Here is an 11,584-nt window from a genome sequence, read left to right on the forward strand (position 1 = left end):
ATAAAATATTTTTTCAAGAAAATAGTCAAATAATTCCATAAAATATGTTTTATTCCCCTTACTCCATAAAAATAGATGATCTAAAAACCTCCCCTAGGACCTTATATATAAGTAATCCTAGAACCTACTTTTACCACATCCACCCAAAGAAACAATATATAATCGTCAACACTTCCCAATATTATTAATAGTCTTTCATGCATACCGAAACCTTAAAAAAAAACTTTAAATTCATGCTATTTGATGATGGGTCATAGCAATTTTCTTAATAATTAATCAAAGTGACTATTTAAATATTTAAAAATAATTTTAAGTGTAGTTGGTGTTTGTGTGACGTTTTTTTTTTCCTTAAAAAAAATAGTGATTGTCACCAACTATTGCAAAAAAATTATCAACCCGATTTATTTCAATGTAAAGTCCCGAAGACATTTTCCTTCCCACTCCCGATGGTATCAAACAAAATGGTAAGCAATTCCGTTATCCGCGCTCTAAAAACAGTCATTATCTGAGAAAATCATGGTTAATCCTTGAGTATCATCTTCGAAACCGCGTTTGGTTGTCCCAACGCGCTCAAATCAAACAAAACTAGCCCATCATCGATAAACGAGCGCTCCTCACAAAATTTGAGATAACAGTTAACCGTTAATGGCGGAACGATGATGAAAGCCAGTCAAACAGAACATTATACTTCCAATGTGACACACAAAAACATCAATGCTCCAGCTAATTTAGAGCTGACAGCCAGGAAATAAAAACCTAATAAGTGATCCAGACTTCGATAAATGCTGCGGGTTCACGGGCATCATCTGAACCAGCAGTAAATCATTCACGAGACACAACTCATTAGTTAAATCCAGTCCCTAACAGGGAATCCATGAATCCTATTTCACCTGCTCTTAGGATTTGCTACGTCATATCTACACACGTTGTGTTGGATTGATTGTTCCCAGATTAAAATTATAGACCAAATTTGCATGTGTGGGGGATCCTCGGATTTTTGTAATTTGGAGAGGGACCCATGTTGATACACACCTCTTCTTCGACGGCTACTTCCTTCCATTGAAATACCCCTCTTTAGATCTTTTGTTTTCATTGCTCGGACAGGAGAAGCTCCAAGAGTTGTAGGATCAGAGGACCGTCTGTTCCCGCTGTAGAAGAGGTATGCGTCGTCGTTTTTTTCATTAGATTCAGTTTTGTTTACGGGTGGTTAGGGATATGTACAATGTGGCTTCAGATGCGTTTCAGAAATGCTAAATTTATGCTTGTTCTTGACGAGTTGTTTAGAATATATACAATGTATATATGTTTTAAGGAATGGTGGATAGTTGTGTTCTTCAAGTGTATATGGAGACAGGATTGGAGCAATATGGTGGCGTTACAGTCTCTGTAGATGATATTAGATCGGTTATGGAATCAATTGCCAATGTTTTCGAATCAAGCTTTGGTTGATTTTGAGTTGAATTTGGAATCCATCTTCAGTTTTTATGATATTGCAATTTTCTGTTCAGTTTGGTGCTTGCTTATGGACAGCATTGCATCTTTTAAGATAGTTTGCTGCTAGATCGGACCGAAAATACACTTCAGTTGCATTTGCGGCCTCATCGGACATTTTTCAATGGAATTTTCATCATTGATAAATTTGAGTCGAAGCAATCTGGAAATTTCAGAATGGAAATCTTGATGGGCACTCCAAACATTGCTTCTGTAATCAATTACATATTTTTTTGAATCATTGTTTTGGATCATATGGAGTGATCCATGATCACTGTCCTCCTGATGACAGATAAATAAATGTGATCGGAAATATTGATTCAAAAACACATGTAGTTGAGATTCAGAAAACCATCATTCTTTTTTCAAGTTTTTATAATTCTTCAGTTTTGTGTTCAATTTGAGGTTTGTTTATGGAGACCATTGCATCTTTTCAGCTAGTTTCCTGCATAATAGGACCAAAAGAAATACTTCTGGTTGCATTTCTGCTCTCTTGAGACCTTTCAAATAGCTTTTTAACCATTGACGAATGGAAGTTGAAATCAAAGAGTTCTGGAAAACTCACAGTGAATGCTTCCTTAATCAACTGTATATGTTTTTGAATCTTTGAATCAATGCATCGAATTTGATCGCGTAAAAATTCCGAATCCAGAAAAAATCACATGCATTTCTAATAGATTGTGGAAATCTAATTACTTTCTTTGAATCAATGTTTTGACCACAACTCAATGATTCATGATTGCTCTTTACGATGGTATATGAATGATCGTTGATTCCAAAACATTTGCAATTGAGCTTCTGAAAACAAGAATTGTACGATACCTTAATTTTATGTTCACTTCTGAGGGTTTATGCTAGTGCCGTGCTTGACTGGACCAAAAACACATTCGGTTGCCTTTGATTTGTATGCAGTCACTGTAAATATCGACGCATTGAAGTTGAAACAAAAGCCCAAAATGGAAATCTCGATTCTATTATTCAATGATTTAGGACATTTTTCAAATATGCAATGACTAAACTGATTTTACCTATGGTGGATGCAGAGACAAAAATGGGGTCCAAACAGAGAAGCAACATGATTTATTTCATATGTTTACTGCTGTGCGTGGGAAATGCGCATTGCGATACAAACACCTCTGCTCCCACATCAGCTCCCATCTCCACCCCTGCGGCGCCATCACCGTCCAAATCAGCACCAGTAGCAGCTCCTAAAGCGGCGGTGCCCGTCTCCGTCACCGTTCCAGCAGCTGCTCCATCCAAATCACCTCCCGCAAAGACCCCTGATGTAGCACCAGTAGCAGCGCCGACAAAAGCTCCTCCATCAACATCCCCTGTAACTTCTCCATCAGAATCCCCCGCAACTTCTCCACCAGCAGAATCTCCGGCAACGCCTTCACCGGAATCCGCACCAGTCGCCGCTCCTATTGTGGAATCACCTCCGCCGACTGAGATTCCACCAGAGGCTTCTCCTCCGGTCTCTTCACCGCCTAAAAAGGCTCCGGCACCGGCACCGCACAAGAAGGCACCTGCACCGCCACCAAAGAATGGGAAAACAAAGGGGAAAAAGAAATCTCCCGCACCTGCTCCAAGTCCAGCTGCTCTGGGACCCCCTGCGCCTCCATTGGCTCCAGAGCCTTCTTCCGCAGGAGATGCCTTTGCGCCCGCTACTCCACCTGCAACTGATTCATCGGTAATTATATTTCAAGATCTATCAAATTTTTACGATTCATGCAAATATTTCTTGAACTGTTTGTATCGATCGCGATGATGGATCATGTAATGTGATCTAAAACTTTGATCCAAAACTAGCACACAATCAGACTCGGAAACATTTGCATCATAATTTCCTCTTTTCTTCTCATTTATCAAAATACCCTCTTTTCAGGGTTTCTATGATAACACCCTTTTTTAGGGCTTTCTTGATCATATTCATTTTTACTGCTTTTATGATCTCGATCTCGACTGATGTTTTCTGTTGGAATTGCAGAATGGAGAAATGAAAACATTCGGAGCAGGGGCCGTTGTGGCAAATCTCGTGCTAGGGTTTTACCTTCTTTTCCTCGTGTAGACGCAGCTGCAGCTTTTGAGTTTATTTAAGATCTGGCTGATTATTTGTAGTTCATTTGAGATCTGGCTGACTATCTTAAGTCCATTTAAGATCTGGCTGTATGGAATTGCAGCGATTTTTTTTGGTTTGCCGGTGATCCACTCATTATTGTTATTCGTTTTATCGGAGTGCATACCTTGGACTACTCCAGTCATTTGAATAAAAGATGAATTTTTTTATTTATTTTTAACCTTTTCAGGCGTTATTCAACTTCTTATTTGGTTTCCTATGTGAGAATTGGAGAGACAATAACGTATTTTTCTATCGGAAACATTTTTAGTTAGGTTAATGTGTTTGTTATAAAACAGTTTTATCCTCGTTTGTATCTGTTTCAGAATAAATTAGAAAAAATTTATATTGCTTTTGTAAATCGGAAAAAAAAAGTCTACTCTTTTAATCTTCATATATTTTATCTGAAGATTAGTCAACCAGATATAATTTTTCTTTCTATTATTGTTCAAATTAATGTCATTGTTGTCCATTTCCTATTATAATAACTTTCAAAATATATACCATTTTTATCTCTCCATCAACATAGTCCAAATATAAATAATCTAAACCCTTCATGCTTGTGTGTTTAACTAGCATAGTCATATTCATTCCCTTCTTACTATAATATTCAACATTTTCATTATTAAAATATTTTGAATTTAACTACCAATTAGATAAGCATGTAATATAGTAGTGCATGAGATAAGGTCTAGATAGACACATAAATAATACATTACTCACTAACCAAAAAAAACAATAGATGGCTGTAAACATCATTGTTAAACAGGATGTAGAAAGGTTATCATATTTATTCTTATTTTATTATAAATTTTGAAGAAAACAACTTATGTAAGAGGTATTCTTCATATGAAGTGAAATAAAGAGTTTAAGGAGCTTTGAAAGAATGGTTTTCATAAGCCACAATAATTATTAAAGGTTTTTGGACATAAAGTTGAACAAAAAGTGAGTTTAATTTTAGAAGAGGCATTCTAAATAATCAATTTCCTAATATTTCACCTCTTTTAAGTATTTTATTCATTCTCATACCAGAGTGGTAGAAATAATATGATTTATACTTGATTTTTTTAATAATGTTCTTACAAATTATACTCTTAAAGACAAATTTTAATATTACCATATACTAAGATTCCATATTTTCCTATCTATTTTTATTTTCGCCATTCCTATATAAATCGTTGACATTTTTGCGTCCACATCCACCTTCCAAAAGCTTGAAAAAAACTTGTTAGAACCAAACTTAGATATTTATCATTTATAATTTTTTAATATGTATAGGAATCTATGAAGTGTTTGCAACAATCAAAAATATTAAATTCGTGCAAATGGCCCACGAATTCGTCGGAAGTAAAGATGCTTCCTCTTCATTACTGTGTCAGCTGACAATTGCTTGCAAGTATAATGTCAATTATTGTCACGTTCAATGTCACACCCTCTAAACTCCCGAAAGTTCCAAGTTTTTCGAACAATAACAGTAAACAAAACCACAAAAGAAACTATGAAAATGCTGTTTGTATTATTTAACACTCGTCTGCTCATAAGAATGTTCAGGATACAAAATGAATATCAATGGAACAGTAAATGCACGAAGCTGCCAGATCGATTGCATGTTTACGCAGAAAACCCGATATTATTAGCTTCCAGTCCAGTTCCATCCTTGAAAATATCCCCAACAATGTATAAATTCAAAGCCACAGCATAACAAGTGACGGAAACAGGACGCTGGCGAACAAGCTAAATGTGAAGCCCTTCATCCCATCATTCTGCAATAAAAAACATGAAAATGATTGAGTGAACTATGATCGATAACATTGCTAATTTGATTAAAGATAAGAAATGTTAAGAGCATGTAGATTTCCACAATTCATGAGTTCTCAATATTATTTTCTAGATTCAATTGTGCAACTATTTTAGCATCTACATTTTAGATATACTCTGTGATCCATCATGGAATGAATGGCCACTCTTAAATGTCACATACTAAAGAATAAATTAAGCTTGAAGAAAAAGCCTACTCTGACTATTTAACACTTTTAGTCTAGGAATAAAGCCTTAGTGTGCGATGTTTAAGCCATCCCAAAATGAACATGAGAAAGCAAAACTGTTACCGGTGAAGGCGAAGGTCCTGGGGAGAAGGAATCATCGGCGGAAGGTGGTTGGGGAGCAAGTGGAGGTGCTGGTGGTGGGCTCAGTGGTGGAGGTGGTGGTGGAGGGGGGTGGTGGCAGTGGTGGTGATGGTGGTGGTGGTGGTGGTGGCAGCGTTTCTTATGTGATGGTGACGGTGCAGGAACAGGAGCAGGAGTTGGGGGCTTTACTGGTGCTGGTGCCGGTGCCGGAGGCTTTACTGGTGCTGGTGCTGGTGCTGGCGCCGGTGTTTTAGATTTTGGAGTTGGGGCTGGAGCTGGAGTTGCTGCTGGTGGCGTCACTGGTGTAGGAATGGGGGGAGGGAGAGCTGGAGGCACGGCTGGTGGTGTGGTGACTGGTGGTGCCGACAGCGGGGGACTAGGTGGGCTGATAGTTGGAGGAGACGAAACTGGTGGTGTTGCAGGTGGGGCTTTTGGTGGTGGCTTAGCAGGGGCTACCACTGGTGTCGTAGCCACTGGTGGTGCTGGTGCTTTTTTGGGCGCAGCCGGCGGTGACGAGGGTGGCTTAGGTGCTGTGGGAGGAGCTGAAGTGGGTGGCTTTGTCGCAGCTGGTGGTGTTGGTGGTGCTGGTGTGGCTGTTGGTGGGCTGGCAGTGGTTGGTGGTTTTGGTGTGGTGGTGGTGGGAGGGGCCGGTGTGGTGGTGGATGTTGGGGGCAAAGAAGTTGGTGATGCTAATATCCCTGCTGCCTTTGTTTTTACTGTTCCACCAAGTAACAGTAAAACAAGGCATAAACATATCCATCTTCTACTTCTGCCCTGCACCATTTTTCAGTCTGCATCCATGACAATAGTTTTATCAGAAGTATAAGATTTTTAAAGTAAGATATAACTGTTATTGAATTAAATTGCGTATCATATTTTAGTATCAACATTTTGGATCACATTCTATCATTCATTATTACAATGAAAAGAGCTAAGAAAAACATACTTTCGTCAATTATGTTTAAAATATTGGATAACAAAACACAATTCATTCCTAGATTTGAATGCCTAAACTCCCTGAAAAGACCCCGGATGAATCATAAATCTTCAGTTTGGGTGCATAAACTTTGTAAGAACACCCAAGGTAAATCATAAATACCTGCAAGAGAGGAGATTCCAATTGGGATTTCTCAGTCCTGAATGAAATGTGTTGGGCTAAGATTGAAATAGATGACCAAAGAGATGGGTATTATTGTGGTTTGTGTGCTGAGACTCAGCTTTTGCTCGGAGGATGGCATCTTGCTGGTTGTGATGGAATCTTCTTACCTTCCAAACATACAAGGGCACTAAGACAGCGATGACTTGATACAAAAGGTGGTCCTTTTCTTGTTCTGGCTCTACTTTCATAATGCTAATTTTGCTCTTGCTTTTGAGTAAAGCGACGGTTTATCCATCTGCAGAGAGATGTTACACCTAATTCGTGGATTCGCAGAGTTGCTTGAATTGGAAGGAGGTGCAGTGGAGTATTAACTAAGTGACTCGAGCTGAGTACCAAACGCAGGTTCGTATTCATTCATCTGATGCTCTGCTAAAAATTATCCCATCAGATAAAAAGAAATTTGAATCTACAATTTATTCTTTTATTAACTAAGCAGAAAGGGGCCCAGTCTCTTATAAGCATATTCCTCTGGTTGGTACCAGACAAAAATAGGGGAAATAGCACCGAAAGGAATAAACAATTTATGGCTTCTAAATGGCTATTTCAATAACCGTTTCATCTCACATTAAATCAACTGCCAATTGTGCATTAGTGTGCAATGGATATGGAAGAAGAAGGTCAAATAGGAAAAAATCAAATGGTCTTTGTTTACAATGAGCAATTCAGCAAATAATGTTTATTAGGACTATGATCATGTAATGTTGCATAAGGGGAGAGAAGAACAAAGGAGAAGGGAGAAGAGTAAGAAAGATCGAGAGAACGGGGAGAACAAGAAGGATAGGGTATTTAGATAGAGATAGAGACAGAGACAAATATGGAAAGGGAGAGTGGTAAGAGAGAGAAGAGAGGGATTGAGATGTAAGAGAGACATATAAAGAGGGAGTATATATATATGAAGTGATATATAGGGGTGATCTCACAATAATGGGTTCCACTTTTTGACTAATTTTGACACTGAAATCAATATTTTTGCAACAAACGTCACGTTCAAGTGATTATATCTCCAACACTATAAATAATTTCAAGATGACATAAACTAGTGATTTTGAGTACTTTGTTCCTACTTTGTAACTATATTTTTTAATCTAAAAAAAAAAATATTTATGTCAATTTTTTTTATCTCCTCCGAAAAGTGACACATAATAAAATTCAATATTTTAAAGAGTGACAGTCCGTTTGACACACATAACTTTTTTTCTAGAAAGGATAATGAAGTAATTCTTTCGGCGTTGGATTTGTAACATCAATATCCAGTGTCTGCATTTGGTTTGATTTATTTTTGTTGAATATTGTATAGTTTATGAAGTTTTGAAGTGACATGAATTGTAATTCAGACATACGTTTCGTTTGACACAGATAATTTGAAGTCAATTTATCATAAACCTAATTTTTGTTTTTTGAATAGTAAGGTATCTCAATAAGCTAGTGCCTACATATTTTTAAAAAAAAATTTGACCTAATTTACTAATTTTTCTGAGGTGTCGAAGTCGGTTGATGTTCAATCGGTAATGAACCTATAATGAGTTAAACTCATATTTAAAAGTCTTAATGACTAAAATATGTATTGAAATTATAATCGTTGGAAAGCTTGCTCCGAGCAACACATTTTGATATTTTTTATTTTACAGTAGAAGATTAGTCTCTTGCAATTATGGGAGTCAAAAGAGCAAAAACAAATTTTTTTATGAAAAATGGGTTGAAATTTTCTTATTTTTGTGCGTTCGTCTGAACATGGTGTTCGCGCGAACATATAAAGCATGTTTGCGCGAATATATGTTTAGGCGAACATGCACATTGAAATTTCACGGTGGCCGGGAAATTAATTGGCCATGTTTGCGTGAACATGTCTAATTTTTTGTGTTCATGCGAACAGTCAAAAAAACCAAAAAATTACCAAACATGGGACCTACGTCTATCATTCTATCCGCGAAACAAAAACTAGTGCCACATCTCGCGTTTCAATCATTGAGTGCAAATTTCCATCATAGACATCATTTTGTTTCACCAATCTCCGTATTTGGCATCAACCTGATAGTGCATTGTAGGCCTGTCTTTGCCACGAATTTCGTTCATAGATACATCGAAGGCAGGTTGGAGATTTCTCAATATTTGCAAGTTAATGTTCTTCCTATCTTCATTAACGCTTTCATCAATATTTCCTATCTTCATTCACAATTTGAATTAATGAAAAGTATTTAATTTTATTTTCAAATCAAATTCATTCAATAAAAATAAATGTGCCATAACTCTTTATGAATTCTCAATTTCTATAAAGAAATAATCTAAGGTTTTCATTTCCTTCTAGAACATAGATTAAATGATTTTGTGTTATTAATGGTCTCCTTGCAGCATGTGGCAATTGTGGGATGAAGATATGATCATAACAAACTACTAATGTTTGCTTTGCAGGATGTTGTTGAAGACCATTGTGTGTTTGTCAAAACCATGTGTGTGGATTTATTAGATTAAATAACACTTTGTTTGGTGCTTAAAATGAACTTTTAATTCTTTGTCTAGCGTGTTTAAATCCCTAGGAGTTGCATTGGACGTATCCTCTCCCCTCGCCATTCGTGGATCTTGGGTATAAGAGAAATCCATGTAACTTCTATAGGAGGCCTGCCTTGGACCAAGATACTCGATATTAGGTATGCTAGGGGACGACCTCAGAGTGGTAACGGGCCAAAAGCCAGGTCAATGTTCCAGCTGCTATATAAAACTCGATTATGGTGAAAGCTATGTCGGCGGTATTGTTGAGTGATAGCTCTCCTCCAGTACCCTTGTGGTGCGTCAAACCCCGGTTCTCAGGGCTAGGAGACCTTCTAAAGAAGTTTATCACTCACTTGATGAATGGAATGCCCTTACTAAAAACCATGTTTTAGTGGCCAAAATCCTTTCTATCCACTGGCTCAAGGGGTCACCCATGCCCGTGAAGACATCCTACATTCTCGTGGTCCTTAGTAGAGACAACAGTCCCTTGGGAAGTCATGCCCCTTGAGAAGCGGATCTTGGTAGCCCCGAGAAGTGAGTGCACTGTAAGGGGGAGCCTGTGGTGCCAAGGTCCTAAGTTGTCCGCTCTGGATAAGCGCAGCTGAACTTTGGTTCAAGTAGGAATTCAGTGGATACAGTCCTAAAGCCTAGGTTGTGGTGTGACTGTTCACTTTTAACAATAGCTATTCTTGTCTTAATGTGTCTTGCGTGTGTGTAAAACATAATCAAGATAAAAGCCAACATTCAAATTTACACCTTGGAAACTTGCAAAACCTTGTCAAAATATCAAACATTGTCAAAACATCACAAACTTTGGTTCAATACATTCAAACTTTAGAAAACATGGCAACTTGTGCTCCTAAACGTGCTTGGCAAAACATAGATTTCACTCTTTCATAGCATCCACTTGCATTCTTCATAGTTTGAGCCTCATACTTGCATCATATAGACTTCATATTGCACCTTTTTAGTATCCCTCATATTCACATTGCAATCATTAGCATTTAAGCTTGCATCCTTTGCATTTCACCTCAAAAATCATCACTTTTCATTTTCCATCTTGCATCTTTGCATACCCAACCCTCATCTTGACCACTTTGACCATCATTTCAGATGTCCTACACATCATTTTGAGCATTCATTTTGAATTATCTCCTTGAATGTGTCTCTCCCTCACTGCTCTCTCCATCTCCCACACACACACAAACACTATTTACTTGTGTCTCATTTTTATATTCATCCCTCCATCTCTGTCTACCCCTTTCACTTCTCTCATCACCTATCCCTTTTCTTCTCTACATACACCTCTCCTCTATATCCATATTTCTTCTCCATCTCTCCCTTTAACCGTCTCTATCCCTATATCTCCCTCTCTACCTTCTCTTAGTTTTATATTTCATTCTCACTATCTTTACATTTATCTCTTCCTTTCATCTCCATATCCCTCTTCTTATCAATCCCTTACTCTCTCTTTCTCTTCCCTTTGCATATTCTCTCTTTCTATCTCCTTTCCATCCCCACCCTACCAAACCACATCTCTCTCTCTCTCTCTCTCTCTAATTATTATTTTTTCTTTATGTCAATTATAACATATTTTTGTAGTCCTATAGTAAGAACGAAAAAATTAAAGAGACAAAACAATTATATATTTTATAAGAAAGAAAAATTTATTTTTGACCTGACAAACATTCTAGTATTCATACCATGTTATTTGTTTGTGATTCAATGATGGCTTAAGAAGGATTTGGTGCTTTGCCACTTGTAAAGAATGCGACTCACAGATTTTAGTCATATAATGATGAATATTTATGCCTTGTTGCAGATGACTGCATTCTATTGATTTCTGTCAAACAATTTAAAAGTACTGACAGCGACAGACAAATTCGTACAGTGATTTTTTTATCTGATTATTGCGCGAAATTTATCTTGAGGCAAGGGATAATTTTTTTTTTTTTTGATTTTATAATGGGAAACAAGAGAGGAAGGAAAAACAAATATGCAAGGAAAAGATCTGATGAAGCAGAACAAAGAAATATTCAGAAGACTGCGACACATTATCATCGAATTAAACAAGGTGAAGGAAATGTTGAAGAAGGCTCAACAGAAGTAGAAGTAGTGCATATGGGAGAGAGGTCAGGAACACTCCCTATGGAATTTCAAACAATGAATGTTGAAGAAGGCTCAAGATCACTCCCTACAGAGGTT

At 37.4% G+C, this 11,584-nt stretch overlaps 2 protein-coding genes across 3 annotated transcripts; one reads left to right on the plus strand and one right to left on the minus strand.

Moving 5' to 3' along the window:
- Positions 1 to 1,023: 1,023 nt before the first annotated feature.
- On the plus strand, positions 1,024 to 3,781 carry LOC149551199 (uncharacterized). Its single transcript, XM_089786777.1, has 3 exons — positions 1,024 to 1,159; positions 2,535 to 3,181; positions 3,479 to 3,781. The coding sequence occupies exons 2-3, from the start codon at positions 2,543 to 2,545 to the stop codon at positions 3,557 to 3,559; spliced, it is 720 nt and encodes a 239-aa protein (XP_089642903.1). The 5' UTR covers positions 1,024 to 1,159; positions 2,535 to 2,542; the 3' UTR covers positions 3,560 to 3,781.
- Positions 3,782 to 5,101: 1,320 nt separating this feature from the next.
- LOC149551200 (uncharacterized) lies at positions 5,102 to 6,896 on the minus strand. Of its 2 annotated transcripts, none has more exons than XM_089786778.1 (3): positions 6,833 to 6,896; positions 5,716 to 6,524; positions 5,102 to 5,370 (listed from the first exon to the last, which is right to left on the minus strand). In XM_089786778.1, the coding sequence occupies exons 2-3, from the start codon at positions 6,514 to 6,516 to the stop codon at positions 5,293 to 5,295; spliced, it is 879 nt and encodes a 292-aa protein (XP_089642904.1). In that variant the 5' UTR covers positions 6,517 to 6,524; positions 6,833 to 6,896; the 3' UTR covers positions 5,102 to 5,292. The 2 variants fall into 2 exon arrangements, with proteins under 2 accessions (XP_089642904.1, XP_089642905.1); XM_089786779.1 differs by having other exon boundaries at positions 6,680 to 6,896.
- Positions 6,897 to 11,584: the final 4,688 nt, after the last annotated feature.

Source organism: Cupressus sempervirens, chromosome 6 (assembly GCF_028749045.1).
Source record: "Cupressus sempervirens isolate cs-2001-9-10 chromosome 6, ASM2874904v1, whole genome shotgun sequence".
NCBI lineage: Eukaryota > Viridiplantae > Streptophyta > Pinopsida > Cupressales > Cupressaceae > Cupressus > Cupressus sempervirens.